Raw genomic sequence first — 24,507 nt, 5'->3', positions numbered from 1 at the left:
TGCAGACACATGAGCCAATGCCTTCCTTTCACGTGTAAGTTAATTTTAGTTGGGTTTTTGATATCTTGTAATCCTTCCTCTGTAGCCCCAGCATATCTCCACTCCAGATGGGGGGATTCCTACCCAGAGATCTTTTACACTCAGCAATCCCGAGTAACGAGAGCATTAAAAGTAGCAGCTGCCTAGAGACCATAACTAAAAGGTAGACACATTTGACAGGAGCAAAAATCATCATAAACAGAGTCAAAGGACACATGAAAAACTGGAATATATTTATAACCTGTATGGCAGAAAATGGGCTTAAGTTCCAAATTATAAAGAGCTCTTAAAAGTCCATTTAGGGAGTTCTCAGTGTGGTTCAGCAGGTTAAGAACCCAACCTAGTCTCAGTGAGGATGCAGTTTTAATCCCTGGGGTTAAGGATCTGGCATTGTCACAAGCTGCAGCATGGGTCATAGATGCTGCTCAGATCTGGCGTGGCTGCGGCTGTGGCATAAGCCTGAAGCTGCAGCTCTGACCCCTAGCCTGGGAACTTCCCTATGCCACAGATGTAGCCTTAAAATTTTTTTTTTAAATTTTAAGTCCATTTAGGGAGTTCCCTGGTGGCTCAGCAGGTTAAGGATCTGGCTTGTCACTGCGGTGGTGCAGGTTTGATCCCTGACCCAGGAAATTCTGCATGCTGTGACGTGCGTGGCACATGCACGCGCACACACGTGCATGCACACACACACATGAACCCAAAAAAGGGTCCATTTAAAAAATATCCGCTACCTGACAGAAAACATAGACAAAGGACACTAGTATGCAGACCACAGCAAAATGTACATGTATATAGTGTATGAATGTTGGAAAGACATTCTATCTCACTAACAGTTAATGACACAAAAGTGTAAATATTGACAAATACTTTTAAAGTTTGTTATTCCGTGCAATCAAGGGCGTGGGAAATAAATAGGACTGTTAACTGCCACAACTTCTTTGGAGGACAATGTCACATCATACACTAAAAAAAATTTAAGAAAAATGTATACTTTGCACCAGAAAGCCCATTTCTAGGACTTTGTATCACAGACAGACTCCCTCAGGGGAGCCTGAAAACCATCATCAGGCCGGTGGGACATTATGTTAAGTACCTGTATTAGGCTGTCCTGCAGCCGGTTGAAAAAAATGAAGGCATTCTCTCTGTGCCAACTTGCCATTCCAAGAACCTCCATTTCTTGGAAAGGTCTCCAAGAAAGATATAATTGGGTTAAAATGTGGTAAGGGGAGGGATGCGTTCCATAATGTTCCATTTATGTGTGTGTGTCTTCCTTCTCTTCAATGGCTTCCTTTGAACTCTGCAGACAAACTGACGTCATACTCTTAAGTTCTAAATCAGTGCTTCTCAAATTTTCACAAGCATATGAGGCTTTTGTTAAAATGTATGTTCTGATTTATTAGGTCTGGGTTGGGACCTGAATTCCAGCATTTCTAACAAGTTCCTGCCAAGAATTTGGGCAGCAGGGATCGAAGACACTGGTTCTCAGCCTTGAGCGCATATTGGAATCATCTGGGAGATTCAAAACACATACTCAGTGCCGATCTGAAGAGCGACATTGTGTATGATTCCAACTCAATACTATTTTGGAAAAGGCAAAGCTATGGAGACAGCGAAAAGATCAGTGATCACCAGGGGTTGGGAAGGGATGATTAGGGAATACCAGGGAGTTTTAGGGCAGTGAAAATATCCTGTTTGACACTTTAATGATGGACACATGACATTATATGTTTGTTGAAATCCATAGAATGTACATCCAGAAAAGTGAACCCTAACAGAAACTATGAACTTTAGTTAATACAATGTATTAATACTGGCTCATCAGTGATAACATGTCTTCTGCATTAAAGCAGGATGTTTATGTTGGGGGGGTGCATGATAATGGGAATGTATTAGAACAGTCCATATGTCCCATTTATTTTTCTGTAAACCTAAATCTATTCCAAAAAAGTCTATTAATTAAAAAAAATATAAATACAATGCCTGAGTTGCAAGTCTAGAGATTATGATTTAATCAGTTGGGATTGCAGCATGGACGTCAGGTTGCTTTTTTTTTTTTTTTTTTTTTTTGTCTTTTTAGGGCCACACCCACGGCATATGGAGGTTCCCAGGCTAGGGGTCAAATCAGAGCTGTAGCCGCCAGCATACACCACAGCCACAGCAGTGCCAGATCCGAGCCACGCCTGTGACCTACACCACAGCTCATGGCAACGCTGGATCCTTAACCCGCTGCGCGAGGCCAGGGATCGAATCTGCATCTCATGGGTACTAGTCAGATTCATTTCCGCTGAGCCATGACGGGAATTCTGACATCAGGGTTTTTTTTTAAAAAAAAACAAAAGCAAAACATCTCCCCAAGTGATTTCTTGCACAGTTAAGATAGTGATCCACTGGGTGAAAAGACAAGGCTGTCTTATCAGTGCTGTGCCTGCTCCCAGGGAGCCACGTCTGCCAAAATTACATACCGAAGCCAGCCCTGGGGGCTAACAGCACAGACCTTAGTGGAAACCTGACTTGGGAGTCAGGCTGAGCAAATCCTCCCTCATCCCTTAGATAAGTGGTTCTCAAATGCTTACATGCATCAGAATCCTCTGGAGGGCTGGTTAAAACAGAGTCCTGGGCCCCAGCCCCAGGGTTTATGATTCAGTACATTTGGGGTGGAGCCTGAGAACCTGCATTTCTAACAAGTTCCCAGGTGATGCTGACACCACACTTGGACCTTCCCTATCTTAGAGACTATCACAGCCTTGCCAGCACCTAAAGCCTTGAAAGGGGTATGAATGGGAAAGGAAGGGGCTTTGAGCTTTGTAGCTGCGTCCTGTGATCTCCTTGTTTCCTCTGGGCTGGGACAGGGGCTTGGTCCCTGAGAATTTTCCTGGGACAGGATTCTGGGGCCGGGAGGAGGAGGACAGCCTGCTTCTAGCTATGCCATGTCTGTAGCCTCTCTTCTCCAGCCCCTGAGGCCAAGCGGCCCACCAGGCTGCCTTCCCCCAACCCCTTACAAACTGCAGCCTTGATGAGGAATTCTTAGAAATTAACAACAGACCCAGGCCTAACTCGGGCTGGTCTCCTGCAGCCATTTTCCCACCCTATTCCTTGCAGGGTTAAGGCTTTATGAGACTCTACATCAATAAGCACTTCTGGGAGTCCTGGCATCTGTGAGATGGGAACAAACACAGGGACAAAGCAGACGTGGAGGAGGAAGGGCTGCTTCCCTGAGAATTTCTATAAGAATCTCAGTCTCTCCTATGAATCGATAAGGAAAAGAAAAGCAATCCAACAAGAAAAGGGGGCTAAAGAACAGATAAAGCACAAAGAGATAACCAGTTGGCCAATAAGCACATGAAAAGGTTCAACATCATCCACCATCAGGGAAAAAATTAAAACTGTGAGCTAATAGCAACCCCCAACAGGATGGCTCACATGAAAAGAACTGACTGGGGGTTCCCAACGTGGCTCAGTGAAAACGAATCCAACTAATATTCGTTGCAGGTTCAATCCCTGGCCTTGCTCAGTGGGTTAAGGATCCAGTGTTGCCGAGAGCTATGGTGTAGGTCACAGATGTGGCTTGGATATGGCACTGCTATGGCTGTGGTGTAGGCCAGCAGCTACAGCTCCAATTAGACCCCTAGCCTGGGAACTTCCATATGCTGTGGGTGTGGCCCTAAAAACAAAACAAACAAACGAAGAGAACTGACTGTACCAAGGGTTGGCAAGAAAGGTGTGTTCCACTGCTGATGGGAGACCCGACAGGTACCACCACTTTGGAAAACTGCTTAGCAGGATCTAGGAACGGTACGTATGGTCTACCCCATGACTCCTCCCCATTTTTGAGTATTCCCTACAGAAAACAGTGCTTGTGTCCACCAAAAGACACATACAAGGAGGTTCTGAGCAGCTTTATTCCAAATAGCTGCAAATTGGAAACAATCTAAATATCCACCAGTGGGAAAATGGACACATAGACTGTACTCTATTTAATTAATAGAGTTTTACAGAGCAATGAAAAAGAAGGAACTGTTGCTGAGTGCCCCCATGTGGACGAATCTCACAGATACAAAGAAGCCGTGAAAAGGACCACAGCCTGCCTGAATGCACTCATATGCAGATGCAGGTGCAAAACTAATCTTTAGAGCTCCAAGTTAAACAGTGGCTCCCTTTGGGGTAGGAGGACTTCCTGGAAAAGGGAACACAGGCGCTTCCTGGGGTGACAGAAATGCTCTGTACATTCATCTGAGGGTCTGCATTTGCTTTCGTTGTTTTTGGTGGGTTTTTTTTTTTTTGATATTTTTTAAAGTATAGTTGATTTAGAGTGTCGATTTCTGCCGTCCAGCTAAGTGACCCAATCAAACATACATATACATTCTTTCCCTCAAATCATCCCCCATCATTTCTATCCCAAGAGACTGGAGGAGTTCCCGTCGTGGCGCAGTGGTTAACGAATCCGACTAGGAACCATGAGGTTGCGGGTTCGATCCCTGCCCTTGCTCAGTGGGTTAACGATCCGGCGTTGCCGTGAGCTGTGGTGTAGGTCGCAGACGAGGCTCGGATCCCGTGTTGCTGTGGCTCTGGCAGAGGCCGGCGGCTACAGCTCTGATTCAACCCCTAGCCTGGGAAACTCCATATGCCGCGGGAGCGGCCCAAGAAATAGCAAAAAGACAAAAAAAAAAAAAAAAAAAAAAAAAACCAAGAGACTGGACACAGTTCCCTGTGCTATACAGTAAGACCTCATTGTCCATCCATTCTAACTGTAATAATTTGCATCTACTAACCTCAAACTCCCCATCCATCCCTCTTGGCAACCGCAAGTCTGTTCTCCATGTCTGTGAGTCTGTTTCTGTTTTGTAGATAAGTTCATTTGTGCCATATTTTAGATTCCACATATAAGTGATATCATATGGTATTTGTCTTTCTGGTTTATCTCTCTTAGCATGCAATTAGAAATTGCATCCATGTTGCTGCACATGACATTATTTCGTTCTTTTTTATGGCTGAGTAGTATTCCATCGTGCATATGTACCACATCTTCTTTTTTTTTAGGGCTGCACCTGCCCCACATGGACATTTTCAGGCTAGGGGTTGAATCAGAGCTGCAACTGCTGACCTACGCCACAGTCACAGCAATGCCAGATCCCAGCCATTTCTGTGACCTACACCACAGCTCACAGCAATGGTGGATCCTTAACCCACTGAGCAAGACCAGGGATCGAACCCACATCCTTAAGGATACTAGTTGGGTTCATTACCACTGAGCCATAACAGGAACTCCATTATACTCAATATTTTATAATAACCTATAAGGAAAAAGAATATTTTAAAAATCCATATATATATATATATATATGTATAACTGGATCACTCTGCCATGCTACTGAAACTAACACAACATTGTAAATGAGCTACACTTCAACTAAAAAATAGATTTGGCAAAAAAACCAATCAATCAATGGAAAAATGGGCAAAAGACCTGAATAGACATTTCTCCAAAGAAGATATACAGATGGCCAACAAACACATGAAAAAATGCTCAACATCACTGATTATAAGATAAATGCAAATCAAAACTACCATGAGATACCACCTCACACCAGTCACAATGGCCATCATTAATAAATCCACAAATAACAAGTGCTGGAGGGGCTGTGGAGAAAAGGGAACCCTCCTGCACTGCTGGTGGGAATGTAAACTGGTACAGCCACTATGGAGAACAGTTTGGAGATACCTTAGAAATCTATACATAGAATTTCCATATGACCCTGCAATCCCACTCTTGGGCATCTATCCGCACAAAACTCTACTTAAAAGAGACACATGCACCCGCATGTTCATTGCAGCACTATTCACAATAGCCAGGACATGGAAACAATCCAAATGTCCATCAACAGATGATTGGATTCGGAAGATGTGGTATATATACACAATGGAATACTACTCAGCCATAAAAAAGAATGACATAATGCCATTTGTAGCAACATGGATGGAACTAGAGAATCTCATCCTGAGTGAAATGAGCCAGAAAGACAAAGACAAATACCATATGATATCACTTATAACTGGAATCTAATATCCAGCACAAATGAACATCTCCTCAGAAAAGAAAATCATGGACTTGGAGAAGAGACTTGTGGTTGCCTGATGGGAGGGGGAGGGAGTGGGAGGGATCAGGAGCTTGGGCTTATCAGACACAACCTAGAATAGATTTACAAGGAGATCCTGCTGAATAGCATTGAGAACTATGTCTAGATACTCATGTTGCAACAGAAGAAAGGGTGGGGGAAAAACTGTAATTGTAATGTATACATGTAAGGATAACCTGACCCCCTTGCTGTACAGTGGGAAAAAAAAATAGATTTGTATACTTTACTGTATACAAGTTACACCTCAATAACATGGAAGAAAAATTACTGCATAATTGGGAGGCATCTGAAATGTGATTTGATTTCAATCTATAACCCTTTTCTCTCCCAGTCCCACAGAACAAAAGCTCCATGTGTACGTCTCCATCCCAGTGCTTTGCTGGGGATTCTCTTCAATGGACAAGCCCTCATGTGACCTCCCTGTTCACATGGGGAAGCAGGGTCCCACTGAGACAGGTGGGCATGCTGGGCAGCTAGTCATTTTGCTTCCCTCCCAAGCAATACTTGCAAGACATGTTTTCAGCTGCTCATCATGCAATGGAAGAACCAAAATGGCAGACAATTGCTGGTATGGTCAGCCTCTTTGTTCTGGGTTGTTTTTTTTTTTTCTTTTTAGGGCCTCATATGGAAGTTCTCAGGCTAGGGGTTGAATTGGAGCTATAGCTACCGGCCTACACCACAGTCACAGCAATGATGCCAGATCCCCAACTGACTGAGCGAGGTCAGGGTTGGAACCCACATCCTTGTGGATCCTAGTTGGATTCATTTCCCCTGAGCCACAACTCCCAGCCTCTTCATTTTGTCCCCAGCAATTCTGCTCTGGCGCCAAACTCACTTGCTCTCCTCAGTGAGAATGAAGCCATGCATGGACCTCAGTGCCTGAATGCATCGGTACTGAGTCGAATAGTGACCCCTCCCCCACTTCAAACCTATGTCCACCCCACATCTCTGAGTGTGACCGTATTTGGAAGTAGGGTCTTTGCAGATGTAATCAGTTAAATTAAGATGAGGTCATACGGCTAAGGATGGGCCCTAATCCAAATGATTGGTGTCTTTCTTTCTTTCTTTTTTTCTTTTGGCCATACCCACAGCATGTGGCAGCTCCCAGGCCAGGGAGTGAACCTGTGTCCCAGCAGCGACCTGAGCCACTATGGTGACAAGGCTGGATCCTTAACCTGCTGTGCCACAAAGAAGCTCCCTAACTGGTGTCTTTCTAAGAGAAAACAGAGACATAGACACACACCCAAAGAAGACCACATGAAGACAGAGGCAGAGGTGGAGGCATGCCAGCAAAAAGCCAAGGACCTCCTGAGCCACCAGAAGCTAGGAGAGCAGCACAGAGCAGATTCCCCTCAGAGCCCCCAGAAAGAACCAACCCTGTCGACACCTTGATTTTTAGACTTCTGGCCCCCAGAACTGGCAGACTGTACGTTTCTGTTGTGTCAAGCCAGCATCCTCTTAGGAAAGCAGTTTAATGCCCAGGCCATTGGCTACTCCTGGAGCCAGCTTCTTAGACGTCCTGTCAGCACCTCACTCCGTTTTTCCAGACATTTTCTTCCAACCAGATGTGTTCTGGTAAACAATTCTCAGCGTCTTGCTTTATTTCCCCTCCTGAAGTGTTCGGGCTCTTTTCTCCCAAGGTGGCTGCCCGACGAAATCTCCCTTCTGGGAAGCTCAGAACTAGTTCTGCTGGAGCCTAAGCAGGCAGGTGCCGATCACGTGCTCCCTGGTACCTGTGTGTCCCTACTGTGTGCAAATCTCCCAGCTGGGACTCCAACACCCCCTTCACGTGTCTCATTAACCACAGCAGCCACCCCATCAGACGGGAGCCAGCTGTTTCAGGGCACCGGCCAGCCAACCACCCCCTGAAGGCGCTGACCTGGAGCAGCAACGCCAGGCTCAGCCCTGGCCCCCTCCCGTGGCAGTGAACCCCGGGGCCGGGCCGGAGGCGGGCACTCACCGGGTCCTTATTCTCTTGGTCTGTCCGCGTCTCCCGGAGGTCCCCGTTGTAGGTGGACGTCCGCTGGTCCTCGGCTGCGCTCCGCTGCTGCCATAGTATGGCCTCCCCCTCATACTCCTTCCTGTACAGGTTGGTCCTGTCGGACAGGCTGGCTCGACGCACCACCTTCCTGAGGGGAGAGGGCAGGTGCTGAGAGGCTGCATCCAGGCGCCACAGGCGGGAGCCTCAGGGGGCACCCGGGGTTGCCCTGCCTCTGACTCACCCGCGGCTGCCCGCGCTGGATGTCCTCCTGCTCAAGGATGACTTGTGCCTCAGCTGGGACTTCATGATCACGTCGTGCTTGTGTTTTAGCTCCAACAGCAGGACCTTGAACTCTTCCTCTTCGCACAGGTCTGAAGGGGCAGAGGAGACCGTTGTGGGGCGGGGAGACAGTACAGGGGCCTGTGTCCCCTGAGGGCCTTCCAGACCAGGGGAACTACCATCCCAACCCACTGAAAACTCCCAACATCTTTTGGGGCATGGGGGAGGGGAGAAAACAGTGACAGTCTCACTTCCTGGGCGATAACCCCACCCTGAGAAGAGTGTAAGAAGAGGAAAGCAGGGAATTCCCGTTGTGGCTCAGTGGTAATGAGTCCAACTAGGAACCATGAGGTTGCAGGTTTGATCCCTGCCCTTGCTCAGTGGGTTCAGGATCCGGTGTGGCTGTGAGCTGTGGTGTAGGTTGCAGACGCGGCTCGGATCCCAAGTTGCTGTGGCTCTGGCATAGGCTGGTGGCTACAGCTCCGATTCGACCCCTAGCTTGGGAACCCCCATATGCCACGGGAGCGGCCCAAGAAATGGAACAAAGACAAAAAAAAAAAAAAAAAAAAGAAGAAGAAGAGGAAAGCAGGTCCCATGCAAAGTTCTATGCATGGTCCCAATTCCCAGCTGTGACTGAAAGATTCAGACACCTCTGACAGCTTCTAAAAGGAGTCATCAATTCTTCACTGACGCAAGAGGTATCAACAGACAGTCCATGTAGCCCAAAGAAGAAATGATGAAAAGATGCTGAGACTATATATCCCCACCCATTCAATCCACGTCATCCTTTAATTCATCCGTCTACCTATTCGTTGAACCAGTCATCCATCCATAGATTCATCCTCTACCCACCCATCCTCTTTTTTTTTTTTCTTTTTACAGCCACATGTGAGGCATGTGGAAGTTCCCAGGTTAGGGGCTGAATCAGAGCGGCAGCCGCCAGTCTACACCACAGCTGCAGCAACTTGGGATCTGAGCTGCATCTGCAACCTATGCTGCAGCTTGTGGCAATGCTGGACCCTTAACCCTCTAAGTGAGGCCAGGGATCAAACCTGCATCCTCATGGATACTAGTTGGGTTTTTAACTCGATGACCACAATGGGAACTCCCCCACCCATCCTCTTACTCATATTCATACATACATGCATTTATCCATTTACCCATCCATCCCTCCATTAATCTACCACCATTAATTTATTCACTCATCCATTTATCTATCCATATGCTAATTCACCAGCCCACCATCTATCCAACCATATATTCATTCCTTTATCCTCTACTCATCAAAAAGTTGATGAGTGCCTATGTATGTACCAGGTGTTGTGCTGACCTTACCTATTGGCATCTCATCCATGGATGTCCTAGCACTGAGACTGGCCCCATGGGACACCAATAGCTCTGCCATCTGCATCTGAAACACAGGAAAAAGAGGCCCAAGTTCCCCCCTGCCCACGGCTCAGAAAGCCTAGGAGGTGGAAAGAGTGTCCATAGCTTCTTAGAATGTGACCTAAAGAATGGTGGGGCAAAGCTGACTCCCAAGGAAGGATCCGCCCCATAAAGCCAGGAATCCAGGCAAATGCAAGGGGCCTGACCCCTCCTCCTCCAGTGTGCCTGGGCCATACGGAGGGACAGGAGGAGTCTGGCTATAACTCCAGAGCTGTCAAGTGTCTAAGGAGGAACGGTGAAGGCTACAATCAGAGATTTATATCTGAGAAACATACGGAGAAACTACTCAAGGCAGAAATGAGGGGAGTTTTCTAATTTGGCAAATTGGAATATCATCTTGTTAGGATGCAACTTTTGCAAATGCTTTAGGTCTTTTCATATCCCACACATTAGCCATAGTCAACACCTTCAATGAATCTTTTGCTCTTTTGAACCAACTTCCAGCCCAAAGGATAGCAGTTGACCCTGCGCTAGTCTCCCTGACAGCCCTGGGGTGACAACTACCTGTCCCCAGAAGGCAGCTGCATGCAGGGGCTCCCAGCCATCCCAGTCCTTCACATCCACGCGCACACCATGGTCCAGGAGGAGCTCGGCTGCCCGCAGGTATCCATTGGCCCCAGCGATGTGCAGCTGAAGGAGAGGAAAGACGTGAACATTACAGGGGTGGGGGTGGGGGGTGGGGGCTGGTCTCTCACTTGGAAGGATAGCCCATTCCCTGACCCAAGACCCAGATCATACTGGGGCCAGCAGAGTGGAACAGATGAGGTGGAAATACCAGCCATGTTGCAGAGGATTAGTAAGTCTGCAATACAGACCTAGAAGCTAAGGCAGAGAGGTGAGCTCCTTTCCCCCATCTTAGAGCCCCTGTGGTCAAGGCAACAGCATTTACAGAGTCCCTACTAGGCACTGAGCCCAGCAGAAGGGGTCTCAGAGGTCCAATATGGTGGTTTTCAAATATCTCTACAGGAGTTCCCATTGTGGCTCAGCAGAAATGAATCCAACTAGTATCCACGAGGATGTGGGTTCAATCCCTGACCTCATTCAGTGGGTTAAGGATCTGGTGTTGCCATGAGCTGTGGCATAAGCTGCAGATGCAGCTCAGATCCCGTGTCGCTGTGGCTGTGGCATAAGCCAGCAGCTGTAGCTCCAATTTGACCCCTAGCCTGGGAACCTCCATATGCTGCGGATGCGGCCCTAAAAATAAAAATAAATAAATAAAATAAAATGAAATATGTCTACAATTCTTTGACACACCTCCCTTTAAAAGATGAAGCTTAATGCCTCTCCCCTTGAATGTGGGCCACAATAAACAACTCATTTCTAACAAATATGATAAGATGGAGTGGTGGTATGTGATTTCTGAGGTCATAAAGGTATTGCCGCTTCCACCTTATCCTCTCTGGGAGCAATCACTCTAGAGGGACACAGCCATCCTATTGTGAGGACACTTAAGCAGCTGTAAAGAGTGAGCCTAAGGGGTGAGAAATGGAGGCCTCCTGCCAACAGCTGGCACTGACATGCAGCTGTGAGTGTGCCATCTTGGAAGTGAATCCCCAGCCCCAGCCAAGCCTTCAGATGACCGCATCCCTGGCTGGCTTCTTGACTGTAACCTCATGAGGAAGTCCATACCAGAGCCACCCAGCTAAGCTGCTCTCAATGCCATGACCCACAGAAACCACATGAAATAATACATATTGACTGTTGTTTTAAGACGCTACATGTCGGGGTAGTTTGCTATATAGCCATAGATTACCGATACATCCAAGAAGGGAAAGCTCATATGGAGGCCCCATCTCTTCTACGTGGCAGTATTCAAGGCCTCTGCTGATGGATGCCACCTTGCAGACCTCAGCTGTCCACTTCCTCAATCTCCCAGAAAATACATAAAGCCTTATTCACAATTGCCAAGATATGGAAGCAACCTAAGTGTCCATCAACTTTGGGAATGGATGGAGAAGGATGACAGAGAAGAGGCAAAGAGAAACAACTGTACGGCCCAGGGAGGCCAGCGAAAGCCTGGCTAGAAGGAAACCAGAGGAAACCAGAGGGCTTGGGCAGCAGAGCCGCAGCCAGTGGGACCGGGAAGATGAGGTCTTCAGAACACAGCCCTGATGGCCAGATGCTGCATCATCCTGGTGTCAGGCGGCTGTAAGGTTCTGGCAAATTATTTTTTAATTTGCATAAAAAAATCCAGATGCGATCTGGTATAGGCACATACAAAAACTGGTATCATCTGATTTATAAATGCCTGATGCTTGCCAGCTATTGAGGATGGCACATGGCTGGCCAGCCAGACATTACAAACTATGGGGCCACAGATTGGCTGGGAGGAAAAAGGTATAACTGGGGAGTTCCCATTGTGGCTCAGTGGGTGAAGAACCTGATAGAGTGTCTGTGAGGATGTGGGTTTGATCCCTGGCCTCACTCTGTGGGTTAAGGATCCGGTGTTGCCGTGAGCTGTGGTGTAGGTCACAGATGTGGCTTGGATCTGGTGTTGCTGAGGCTGTGGTGTAGGCCAGCAGCTGAGCTCTGATTCGACCCTAGCTTGGGAACTTCCATGTATCACAGGTGCAGTGTAAAAAAAAAGAAAAAGAAAGAAAGAAAAGAAAAAGAAAAAAATTATGGCCAGGATAGTACTACTGGGGATTTTTTGTTTTGTTTTATTAAAGCATAGCTGATTTACAATGTTTCGGGTGTACACCAAAGTGATTTAGTTACACATATGTATATAAATCTATTCTAAAGGGAACCCTCCTACACTTCTGGTGAGAATGTAATTTAGTGCAACCACTATGGAAAACAGTATGGAGGTTCCCCAGAAAATTAAAAATCCAGTGGTATAATCCCACTCCTGGGCATATACCTGGGCAAAATAATGATTCAAAAGGGTACATGCACCCTAATGTTCATTGCAACACTATTCGAAATAGCCAAGACTTGGAAACAACCTAAATGTCCATCAACATCTAAATGGATTAAGAAGACGTGGTACATATATCCAATGGAATACTACTTAGCCATAAAAAAGAACAAAATAGTGCCATGGTCAGCAACATGGATGCAATTAGAAATTGCATACTAAGTGAGATAAGTCAGAAAGAGAAAGATAAATATCACATGATATCACTTATATGTGGAATCTAAAATATGGCACAAATGAACCTATTTACAAAACAGAAACAGATTTGCAGACATAGAGAACAGACTTGTGGTTGCCAAGGAGGAGGTGGGAGGGACTGGGAGTTTGGGGGTAATAGATGCAAACTATTACATTTAGAATGGATAGACAATGAGGGCTTACTGTATAGCATAGGGAACTATTTCCAATCTCTTGGGATAAACCATAACAGAAAAGAATATTTTTAAAGAGATTGTATATATGTGTATAAGTAATTTGCTATATAGCAGAAATTAACATATTATAAATTAACGATAATTTAAAAATAACCCACACAGGTTCATTTTAATTATAGATTATTGCTTGTAAAATCTGTAATTTAAAATTTTCAAAAAATTAAATTCTATTCTTTTTTAGGTTTTTTTTTTCCATTGTAGGTCATTACAAGGTATTGAATACAGTTCTCTGTGCTATACAGCAGGTTCTTGTTTTTTGTGGATTATATGTATAGTACAGTGACAATGTTAGTAATAATAATAATAATGGAGTTCCCGTCGTGGTTCAGTGGTTAACGAATCCGACTAGGAATCATGAGGTTGCGGGTTCAATTCCTGGCCTTGCTCAGTGGGTTGAGGATCCGGTGTGGCCGTGAGCTGTGGTGTAGGTTGCAGACATGGCTCGGATCCTGCATTGCTGTGGCTCTGGCGTAGGCCAGTGGCTACAGCTCCGATTTGACCCCTAGCCTGGGAACCTCCGTATGCGGTGGGAAGCGGCCCTAGAAAAGGCAAAAAGACAAAATAAATAAATAAATACATAAAAATAAAAAATAATAATAACAATAATGTGTTAATCCCTAGCATCTACTGAGAGGTCACAGACTCTGTGCTGAGCCCCGACACGGAGAATCTCACTTCGTCCTTGAACAACCCTGAGAGGAAGGTACTATTCGTTTCCCTACTTTCCTGGGAAGACTTGAGACCTAGTATGTGCCTGGGCTGTGTGGGTGGGGCCACTCTGAGGCCAACCCAAGAGGAGCAGACCCCTGTGTCTAAAGGGCCGAGCCACAGACCCAGGGGAGTGCCAGCCAGGGTGGGCAAGGCCCTGGTACAGCCTGGCTGTGATTTCATACAGCGTTCATGCCACGTTCATGCCACTACCTGACTCTGTCCTTGAGTGCCGGGCTGAGCAGAGACTCTGTTCACAGACAAAGGCGTGAGGCACAAAGCCCTAGAAGCAGAACCACCCTATGATCCAGCAATTCCACCGCTAGGTAAATAGCCAAAGAAAACAAAAACACGAACTCGAAAAGATACCTGCACCCCAATGTTCACAGCAACTTTATTTACAATAGCCAAGATATGGAAGCAACCTGGGTGTCCATCAAGAGATGACTGGATGAAGAAGGTGTGGCATGGGAGTTCCCATCATGGCTCAGCAGTAACAAACCTGACTGGGATCCATGAGGATGCAGGTTCGATTCTTGACCTTGCTCAGTGGGTTAAGGATCCGGTGTTGCTGTGGCTGTGGTGTAGGCCAGCAGCTATAGTTCTGGTTCAACCCCTTGCCTAGGAACTTCCATATGCCACAATGCAGCCACAGAAAAGCCAAAAAAAAAAAAAAAAAAGAAAGATCAAGGAAGTTTCCCAAGTCACTGAGACTTGAGCTGGAAGGGGCTGAGTGGAGCTACAGCAGCAGATTAGAGAGAGGAGGAGGTTTCATTGTTCTCTCGGGTCTAGTAAAGCATGTGGCACAGAGGACGCGTTGTTGACTGGATGGATGGATGGGGGAACCAATGGCCGGATGAATGCCTAGGGGCGTCTGGACTCCAAAGTCAGGGAACGCAGAGGAGAGGCTACGGCAGCAGCAGCAGCAGCGTCAGGGAGAGCTGAGGAGGCAAGGCACTGGGGTGGGAGGGAAGACAGGCGGGGGGATGAACAGGGCAAAGCAAGGTGGCCCGGGCAAAGCGGTGCCTGGATGAACCGGTGTTTCAGCAGGAGACACGGGGGAGAAGGTGGAAATGACAAGCTCAGGATGGACACCTGGCGTTGGAGGTAAAGGAGAAACTGGGAGACAGAAGAGGTGAATGGCAGAGCCAAGCCCCCCCGCGGGGCTCCCAAGCCCCAGACTTGCTGAGAGTCCTTTCTTCTCCCAGCAGCTGAGCCCACCCTGCTAACTCTCCATAATCCAGGGGCAACCAACCCTGGTCCCAAAGGGGGTCTGGAGGAGGCCCAAGACCTCGGACAGACCCCCAACAGTATAGGCTTGACCTCTGGCGGGTCTGGGTTCTGGCCCCTCTCCTCACCAGTGTGGCGCCCTGGGCATCGATCCAGTCTAGGTCCTGGCCCGCTGCAATCATACAGTGGATGTCCGAAATCATCTGCTGCTCGGGAGCTGCCCGCATCTCGTTGATTTTCTCCTGGGTGATGCCTGCAGCGGGGAGCGGGGGTGCAGTCAGAACACCGAAGGGAGGCCAGATGGGGGAGGCTTGGCTCCTCTTCCCCAGGGTCTGCCAGCCAGGAGAGCAGACAGACCTGCCCAGAGGTCATTTCTCCCAGGCTCAGTGAATACAAACACCACGTGTTGGGCCATGAGCAAGGGGCATGCCCGCCTGGTACCCAGATGGCACTATATTAATATCAATTACTGTCACATACACAGTTTTTTACCCAAAGTCCCTACCATCCACCTACTGCTCAAATACCCAGCTCCGTCTCAGCCTTTAGGTTCAGCCTGGATCCCCTCCCTGGACCGCTCTATCTGACCAGCTCTCTGTTAATTTCTTCCACTCCATCCACGGCTACGTGTGCAGCACCAGGCACAATCCTCAATGAAACGTTATTGAATTACTGTATGCAGAACTTTTGAATGGAGAGCTGAAATAAATCAAGGTGGAGGGACCCAGAAACACATTTTTCTGAATCTTTGCCTAAAAATTTAAGTGTTCCTGGCAGCTACTAATGGTATTTAAGGAGAGAGAGTGATATGCTCTGAAATTAAAAAAAAAAAAAAAGGTCTATTAGATCAAGCATTCTTGGACAGAATTCAGGGGAGGCCTGTAAACCTGAGCAAAAGAATGACATGTTTCTTTTCATTAACTTTATGTGAAATAGAGCAGTTCCTTCTATTAGAATGTAGGCCAAATTCACAGTAGAATTGGCAATGCTGGGACTTTGTCACCAACAGAAACTGTAGGTATTTTCATATCACATTATCTTATTTCATGAATCAATAATGTCCCCATTTTATGCCTTTAAAAAAACTGGGGGAGCTGTACTTTGTAATCCTATGGCTTTGATAATGGCATTTAAAAATTATCATTCTGGGAGTTCCTGTTGTGGCTCAGGGGTAATGAACCAGACAAGTGTCCATGAGGATGCGGGTTGGATCCCTGGCCTCACTCAGTGGGTTAAGGATCCGATGTTGCTGTGAGCTGCACTATAGGTTGCTGACACGGCTCAGATCTGGTGTTGCTGTGGTCAGTAGCTGCAGCTCCGATTAGACCCCTAACCTGGGAACTTCCAAATACTGCAGGTGCAGCCCTAAAAAGCAAATACACACACACACACACACACACACACACACATATATGTATATATATATATATATATGCACACACATATATATTATCTGTATAAAGTTCTGAGAAGGGGTCTACAGATTCATTAGATTGGCATAAAAACTGTTAGCAAGCTCTCCAAAAGGTGAATAGGGAGAGCTCCAGGACCAGGGAATGGACAGGCCAAATGCACGGTTCCTACAGCGACCTTGTGTTTCTCACACAAGGACAGAGCCGGGGCAGCACCCTGGGCAGCGGTGGAAGGTCTTGAGAGTTATTTCTCAAGAAGAGGCCCTTGCAGGTTTGTGTGCTGCGCCGGTGGGGGCCGGCAGGTCCCTGTGATTGCTACATTTGTTTGCTCTCTGAAGCTCATTTGTGAGCTGAGAACAGCCCACATCTTGTTTATCTTGGGCCCCTGGCAGCCCGCGTGGTGCCTGGCACGGAGCAGGCACTGCGAATGTTCTTGATTTTCTATTCTTTTCCCAAATGGGAAGATATCTGTACTGTGAACATTTGAATCGAATTGCCACAGCTGACGAAGAGACGGGGCCAGCTGAGGCCGCCTGTGTGTGTATGTGGCGGCGGGGGGGGGTGTGACACAGATGAGTGCCCCCTTTGGCACAGCACATCTCCCAGGGTTGGTCTGTGTCCTCATGGTAGCAATCACCATGGGGCCCCACCCAGTCCACGAGCGTGGAGCCTGTGGCGGGCACGTCCCTAGGCTATGTGTTCACCTGCACGGGGTTGAGAGGTCTCGCCACAGCCCTGCACAGAGCCCCCTTCACGGCGCGCTGCCCGGTCCTTACCCTGATACGCCATGCACGTCTCGATGACATCCAGCGTGGGCTCATCCTCGCAGAGGTCATAGGGCATATTCCCATCAGAGTTGACGGCGAGCAAGTCGGCCCCGCTGCAGAGAGAGGGGTGGGGTCAGAGGCAGCTATGTGCACCCAGGGTTGGTCTGGTCGCCTCTGCCGTCCAGCCTCTCACCCACACCCCACGGGGCACCCCAACACTCACAACCCACTGCGGCGTAGCCCAGCAGGGATAGTATCTCCAGGATCTCAGGGGTCCCAGGAGGGAAGGGGCCAAAAATCCCAGCAGAGCAGTCCCCCAGATATTCCCCAGCTTCCTGCTCTGTTGAAGCAGCAGGCAGGCGCTCAAGGACAGATGTCGAATGAGAAAACACAACGTTAACGCTTACCAGGCCATCTGCTTAGAGCCAGACTTGATCTCTAAGCCCTTTCCACACATCATGTGATGTCATCCTCTAATAGCCTTCTTGATTGGGTATTATTGGCCCCAGTGCACTCAAGGGGAAACAGAGACTCAGACAGGTTCAGTCACCTGTCTGAGGTCACACAGCTAAGATGTGGGAGAGTCAAGACTCAGACCTGGCTCTTTTATGTGCCAGCTCTTGTCACTTCTCCCTGTCCTATTTCAAACCTGGCCTGCATGCGGAAACGTCCTTGGCTATCTCCCATCTCCTCCCCTAAGTCCCTGCCCCAAAGGCTGACCAGGACAGGAGCGGGACAGAATCTTGGGGCTCCGTGGCAGAATCTGCCTTTTGGGCTAGTGGTTCCCAGGCATGGTCCTGGGACAACCTGCGACAACATTACCCAAGAATCCCTGAGATAAAAAATGCAGCTTCCTGGGCTCCACTCTAAACCTCCTGAAATAGTCTCTCAGGGGTGGGGGTGAGGGCTACATAATTTAAACCCATGATTCTGGTACAGATCAGTGCTGGGGACCCACAGAACCAGGCTGGCTCCACTCCCTTTTCCTCTCGCACTATCACTGATTGGACTGCAGGCACCTGATGCTCCTGCAGATTCAGCAGGTTCTCATCCGAGGTGAGAGTGTGGGCCACCTCTCAGTCATTTGCCCTGACTGCCCTCCACTGTAACCTCTCCGAGCTCCTGTGTGCTCTTGGGCAAGTTAATCTACCTCTCTGAGCCAGGGCAGCATCTCTATCCCCCCACAAGTCCCTGCTGAGACATCTGCCAAAGGTCACCTGCCCTTGGCCACCATTCCCAAATGCCTGCACTCATGCTCTCCTTGGCCACCTGCGACCCCACCCCACTGGTGTCACTCTGTCTCAGCTCTGGCACTGAAATCACCTGATTTCCTGCCTGGTTCCTCAGGGCATCTCTGAGCACTCAGTGCCCAGCACAGGGCTTGGCCCAGCTCAGGTGCCCACTGATCATTAGATGAATTCAATTAAATACACTTGAAATTGTGTTTACAGGTCCTGAGAAGACCAGAAAAAATTTCAGGGTGGGAGAAGACAGTCAGAACTGTGTTGGGGAAAATGGCCTTATTGCTGGGAAAGACATTGCCATGTGGTGGTTCCCAAAGCAGGTTCTGCCCCAAAGAAAAGCACATGGACAGGATTGGGGGTGGGGTGGGGCAGGGCCAGGGAAGTAGGCTTGCTTCTTTTTAATAGCAAGAAAAACAAAGATGGACACAACACACAAGCATGGGGCACCTGAATAGACGCCTGGGGACAAAAAAGGAAAAGGGACTGAGAAAAAGAGAATCATCCCAATACAAAGCCAAAGACACTACAAGAAAACTACAGACCAGTATCCCTTATGGACACTGATGAAAAATCCTCAAGAAAATACTAGCAAACCAAATGCAGCGACATTTCAGAAGGATTCTACACCATGGCCAAGTGGGACTTATTCCTATAACGCAAGGGTGGTACATTTTATGTTAAGTGTATTTTACCGTAATAACAACGGGAGAAAAAAAGAGAATGAAAGGAGAAAGAGAAAAAAATTAAGAGAGACCCAGAGTAAAAAAAGACAGAATGAGACCAAGGAGGAAAGACGAGACAAAGGTAGAGAGAAAAGGAGAGAGAAAGAGTGGAAAGGGAATGTGGAGAGGAAGAGGAAGAGTGACAGGCACCAAAGAAGACAGAAAAAAAGAGGGAAAAGATGAAAAGATGAAACTAAAAAAAAAAAAAAAAAGAACCTGAAAAAAAAGCAACAGGCAGAGGGAAGGCCGTGGTTGAGAGGGGGGCACGTACTACTGAACGAGGATCTTCACGAGGTTGATGTGGCCGCAGGTGGCCGCGGCATGCAGGGGCGTCCACAGCTCGTTGTCCTTGGCGTTCACGTTGGCCCCGTGGGAAAGGAGCAACTTGACAATTTCCTCGAAGTTGTCGATGCAGCACTGCAAGGGGGACACCGGCAGGGTCAGCTCGGGGCAGCGCCCCAGGTCAGGATAAGGATACACCAAGTTCCCCTGGAGAGGCCACGAGAAGGGCAGGGGAGCCAAACTGCCCTCATTTGAATCCAGTTCCATTACGTATATGCCGTGTGGTCTTGGGCAGGCCACTTAAGCGTTCTGAGCATGTTTCCTTGTAAGTGAATAATATACAAGATACAACTATAATGACGATCTAAAAATAAAGTCAGCTCTCAGAGGCTTTGCACATGCTGGTGGAACAAGACAAAATTTGGAATGAAGTTTTAAAACATTTTCTTTTTGGAGTTCCCGTCGTGGCGCAGTGGTTAACGAATCCGACTAGGAACCATGAGGTTGCGAGTTCGATCCCTGGCCTTGCTCAGTGGGTTAAGGATCTGGCGTTGCCGTGAGCTGTGGTGCAGGTTGCAGACGCGGCTTGGATCCCGAGTTGCTGTGGCTCTGGCATAGGCCAGTGACTACAGCTCCGATTCGACCCCTAGCCTGGGAACCTCCATATGCCGTGGGAAGCGGCCCTCGAAAAGGTAAAAAAAAAAAAAAAAAGACAATAAATAAATAAAACATTTTCTTTTTAATGCCAAAAGGCTTTCTTCAAACAAACTGAACTGAGAATGCTTCCTTAGGTAACTAACAATAAATTCAAGCAGGGCTGCTTGGGCTGAAGCAGGGCTGCGTGTTGGTGGGGGTGAGGATGAGGGTATCGGGGAGAGATCCCCTTACTAAAAGTGGCTTCCTAGGTCATAGCTTGAAACATCAGACTGAGGAATTTCTGACCCAGAAGCTAGTTCTTGGGGAAGTCTCAAGGAACCAAGCCTTCCCTAAAGAAGCCAGCTCCATCCGAGGGCTTTCGGGGTTCTTGATACCGTCTCTGTGAGGACACAGCCAGGTTTGTTCTCCTCTCTGTTCCCACATGGCTCAGCCCCAGGGAGAAGGCAGCCCCCCAGGGAGACACAGGGCTCTGACAGCCATCAGAGCCCCTGAACTCCAGGGATAGAGAGGCCACAACTCAGAGCCAGGAGCAGGAAGAGGCCAGGACAGAGGAAAAAGAAGAGAGGGAACCACTTTACAGACTGCAGGATGCATCCCAGGGGACCTCTAGAGAAGCCAGCAGGCAACAAAGGAGGGAACCTGTGCTCAGCACTGCCCATCCAGGCAAGGGCTTAGCCCTCAGTGCAATGGGAGATGTTGCAAAATTATACTCAAAGGAGCAGCACAATCAGATCTGCTTTTTAAAAAATCCCTCCTCCAGTGGCATGTGGAGAACAGATTGTGATTGCATGCTTTGGGGTGGGGGGAGAGGCATGGTGGGGAGCTATGTTGAAATCACCCATTTAAAAGATGATGGTGGCCCAGCCTACAGAAGTGACGTGGGGAGAAGTGACTGGACACCAGCAGAAGGAGTGGGGGCACCTATGGGGTGGGTGTGGGGATGGGGATGGGGCAGCACCAGGGGTCAATGCCAGAAGGACATACGGAAAAGGACCAGCGTTTGCACTGATAGTGCCAGAGACCTAGGTTCTCTTTCTGCACAAGCCGATCTGGGGTTGGCTGGGTCTGGGGGCATCTCTCCTGGCAGGGGGAGCACAGGTGATCCAGTGGAGCAGAGCTGCTTCAGGTGGCTGGGAAAACCATGCCACTGTAGAGGCATAGTACAGCCAGCAGAGGGCGCCAAAGGCACCAGAGTGAGGCCACAGGGCAAGGCAAGCTCCCCAGGCCTTCACTGGGAGATGGTTTGGGATGGCTCTGTCCATAAAGGAGAAGCAACACAACCCCTGGAATCAGGGTACAGGAGGCAAGAGATCCCTGAAGGGCTGCAGAAAACACGAGGATAGGCGGGGTGGTGCACAGGTGGTGATTATGCACCCAGAATTGCAGGCCAGTGAGAAGGATGCCAAGGGGCTGGGCCAGTCTGCATCCGGGAAACGGGGCCTGAGCAAGGGTTGGGAGCTGGGTGCGGGAGTGTCATGGGGGGTGGTCTGTGGCGGACTGGGTAGGCTTCTTCTCCTGCATCCCCCAAGGGAGGCACCTGGCATTGGATGACTCCTCCTGCCCCTTCGTTTCCCATGTCCAGTCAATCCCCGGGTGTGGAGTCCATCTCCCGAATCCTGTCCCCACCCACTCTGCCCCGACTGAGGTGTCATCATCTCTCTCTGCCTCCCCACCACGCCCCTTCCACACTCCCTCAGCCAGAGAGAGCTGCCCCATTAATCCGGCCCTGCTGCGCTCTGTTTACAAACCTCTGAAGGCTCCCTATGGGCAAGAGGAGAAAATCCACAGAAAGCTCTTCCTCCTGTGCTCCTTTGTTGTGTTGGAGCCGTAGTGATGATGACAATAACAACAATAACAACAGCTCCATTGTCAGTAATAATAGCTAATGCTTTTTGAGGAGTTACTAAGGTCATGCACCCTGCTAACCTTTGGCCATGCCTTGCCTTATTTAATCCTCAGAATAACACTTCCAGGGCTCCATAGCTAGGTTGAGCTGGAGGCTACTGTCTGGACAGTGTGTTGGTGCACAGAACATTCCCTCATCATAAAGGTTCTACTGGATAGTGCTGCCCTGAACCTCAGTTTCCTGAACTGTAAAATGGGGATAATAACATTTCAAAGGGTTGTTGTAACGATCAACACTCATTTCACGTAAGAAGTGAGTATGTGGCAATTTTCCTTTTTTTTTTCAGCTACACCTGCGGCATATGGAAGTTCCTGGGCTAAGGGTCAAATCAGAGCTGCAGCTGCCAACCTAGCCACAGCCATGGCAATGCAGGATCCGAGCCGTGTCTTTGACCTACACCGCGGTTCATGGCAACACTGCATCCTTAACTCACTGAGCCAGGCCAGAGATTGAACCTGAGTCCTTGCAGACTCTATGTCAGATTCTTAACCCACTGAGCCACAGTGGAAACTTCAAATTTTAATAATAATAATAATAATATGTATTTATCCGGTGTCAAATGATGCTTATAGGGATTTTAATGCAGTCAAATGCTCTACCACTGAGGTATACACCATTTAATGTGTGTTTATTTAATCTTCACAACAACCCACTGAGATAGGTACTTGTTATTCCTCTTTACAGATGGGGAAAGTGAGGCTCTGGGGGTTTAAATAACTTGCCCGAGGTCACACAGCTAGAATTTGTGGGTGCATGAAGCCCTATGCGACAGGAAGAGAAGCCAAGAGGACACACAGGATCCCCAGGTTGATGGCTGAGGGTGGAGACATGCCCCTGAGGCTGATGGGAGGGCAGCGGCCAATCTCTGTCCACCCTTCCTGCCGTAAGAGGAGACGGAGAGGTCTCGCCAGTCCAGGGTTCCAGGGTGCATTCAAGTCATCCTGCTCAGAAACGTGGGCCAGGGCAAGAGAGGTTCAATGTGTTCACTCATTAACGCAGCACGCATATATTGAGCACCTACTGTATGCCAGCATGGGGAGCAATACAGACACACTGATGAGTAAGAGACATGGGCTTTGCCCTTGTGCAGTACAGTCTGGGTAAAGGAGACAAACCTTAAATGATCATGCTCAGGATTCAAATGGCAAAGGGGTGGTCAGAAGAAAGGGCGTGGGTTTAACAGCACAGCTCTCAGGCACTTGCCGTGCATACCCCCAAGCGCAGTGTGAAGTGTGATGGGCAGCAGCACAGTGCGTGCCAGGAACAGAGAAGTCAAGTGGCTGGAGGGCAGGCAGCTAGCCTGGGCAGGGACAGGGGGCCTCCTCACCGCAAGCGCTACGGGAGGACACCGGAGCGCTTTGAGAAACATCAGCAGATGTTAAGCATCCCTGTGGTCACTGCCTGGAGAATGAATCACAGCAGGGCCCTGAGTGCTGGGGACCAGGAGTTAGGGGGCTGTTGCAGTGTCCAGGTGAGAGATGACAGCCAGCCCAGCCCCTCCCTAGCTAAGAGGGCCTAAGCCTATCTCGCTGCCCAAAAAAGGATGTGTTTTCTGGTAGCATGTGGTTCCTGACCAGAGTTCATGGCTGGTGACCTTAGATGGGTCACATAACCCTCCCACCCCCTCTGTCAATCACTTTTGTCACGGGGGTGGATGGATGCCTTGGTGGGTGTGAACAAACGTGCCTCGTAAACTGTCAAGCTCCAAACAAACTTGCTTTGTTTGTCAACGCCTTTGCCGGGCAGTAAGGATGCAGGGGACAAAGGCTCCCTGTCCTTGGAGGCTGTGTGTGTGCCGCGTGCACGGGGGCACAGGGTTCTGTGGGTGTGTCTGTAACAGACACGCTCATCTCCAAGCGGACAAGAGCCTTTCAGATGGGGCAGCTGTGGCTCCCCTCCCCAGGGTTCTGGGTGGGGGTGGGGGTGGGGGGGTGGGGATGCAGGCAGATGGGGCACCTGACCAGGTGGGGAGCCGGGAGCAGGGAGCCGGGGCCGCAGTGAGCCCAGCCTTACCTGGTGCAGGGCTGTGAGTCCATCCTCGTTGCACAAGTCAGGGCTGACCTTATTCTTCAGGAAGTAACGCACTGCAACAGAGGGGACAGGAGTGAGTGTCCCCAAGTCAGGTAAGACCTCCTCTCTCCCAGGTCCTGGCAGTGGCAGTCTAATTTACTCCTTACATCACAGGTGAGAGGTAAGTAGCAACACCCGCCCATTTCACAGAGGAGGAAACTGAGGCACAGAACACAGGTCTCTGGTCCAGGATTTGCAAGAGGTGGATAGCGCTTCCTGCCTTATTCTGCATAATAAAAATAGGAGCTAGAGGTTACCGAGCACTTTGTGCGTGCC

At 48.7% G+C, this 24,507-nt stretch overlaps 1 protein-coding gene across 5 annotated transcripts in view; it reads right to left on the bottom strand.

Annotated features, from left to right (window-relative positions):
- The window catches only part of PPP1R16B (protein phosphatase 1 regulatory subunit 16B), a 112,939-nt gene that overhangs the window by 5,280 nt on the left and 83,152 nt on the right, over nucleotides 1-24,507 (bottom strand). The window contains exons 3-11 of one of the 5 annotated variants that reach the window (XR_014832325.1): nucleotides 24,175-24,245; nucleotides 19,588-19,733; nucleotides 17,360-17,463; nucleotides 15,300-15,424; nucleotides 10,384-10,509; nucleotides 9,769-9,844; nucleotides 8,396-8,525; nucleotides 7,284-8,302; nucleotides 1,409-2,148 (exon numbers count right to left, since the gene is read on the bottom strand). Coding sequence is in view for 4 of the 5 variants with exons in the window: in XM_003134439.7 (XP_003134487.3) it covers nucleotides 8,134-8,302; nucleotides 8,396-8,525; nucleotides 9,769-9,844; nucleotides 10,384-10,509; nucleotides 15,300-15,424; nucleotides 17,360-17,463; nucleotides 19,588-19,733; nucleotides 24,175-24,245 (947 nt within the window). In the remaining variant the exon portion in view is untranslated. Of the gene's footprint in view, nucleotides 1-1,408; nucleotides 2,149-7,283; nucleotides 8,303-8,395; nucleotides 8,526-9,768; nucleotides 9,845-10,383; nucleotides 10,510-15,299; nucleotides 15,425-17,359; nucleotides 17,464-17,573; nucleotides 19,734-24,174; nucleotides 24,246-24,507 lie in introns of those variants that run through there. The other 4 variants (XM_003134439.7, XM_085003891.1, XM_085003892.1 and 1 more) reach the window with 4 other exon arrangements.

This window comes from Sus scrofa, chromosome 17 (genome assembly GCF_054392235.1).
Source record: "Sus scrofa isolate SSC_HxYL_T2T_F1_AM1 chromosome 17, Sscrofa_HxYL_maternal_Yorkshire_Landrace_v2.0, whole genome shotgun sequence".
In the NCBI taxonomy this organism is placed as follows: Eukaryota; Metazoa; Chordata; class Mammalia; order Artiodactyla; family Suidae; genus Sus; species Sus scrofa.
The sequence above is the reverse complement of the archived record's forward strand: the minus strand, read 5'-3'. Positions and strand labels throughout refer to the sequence as shown.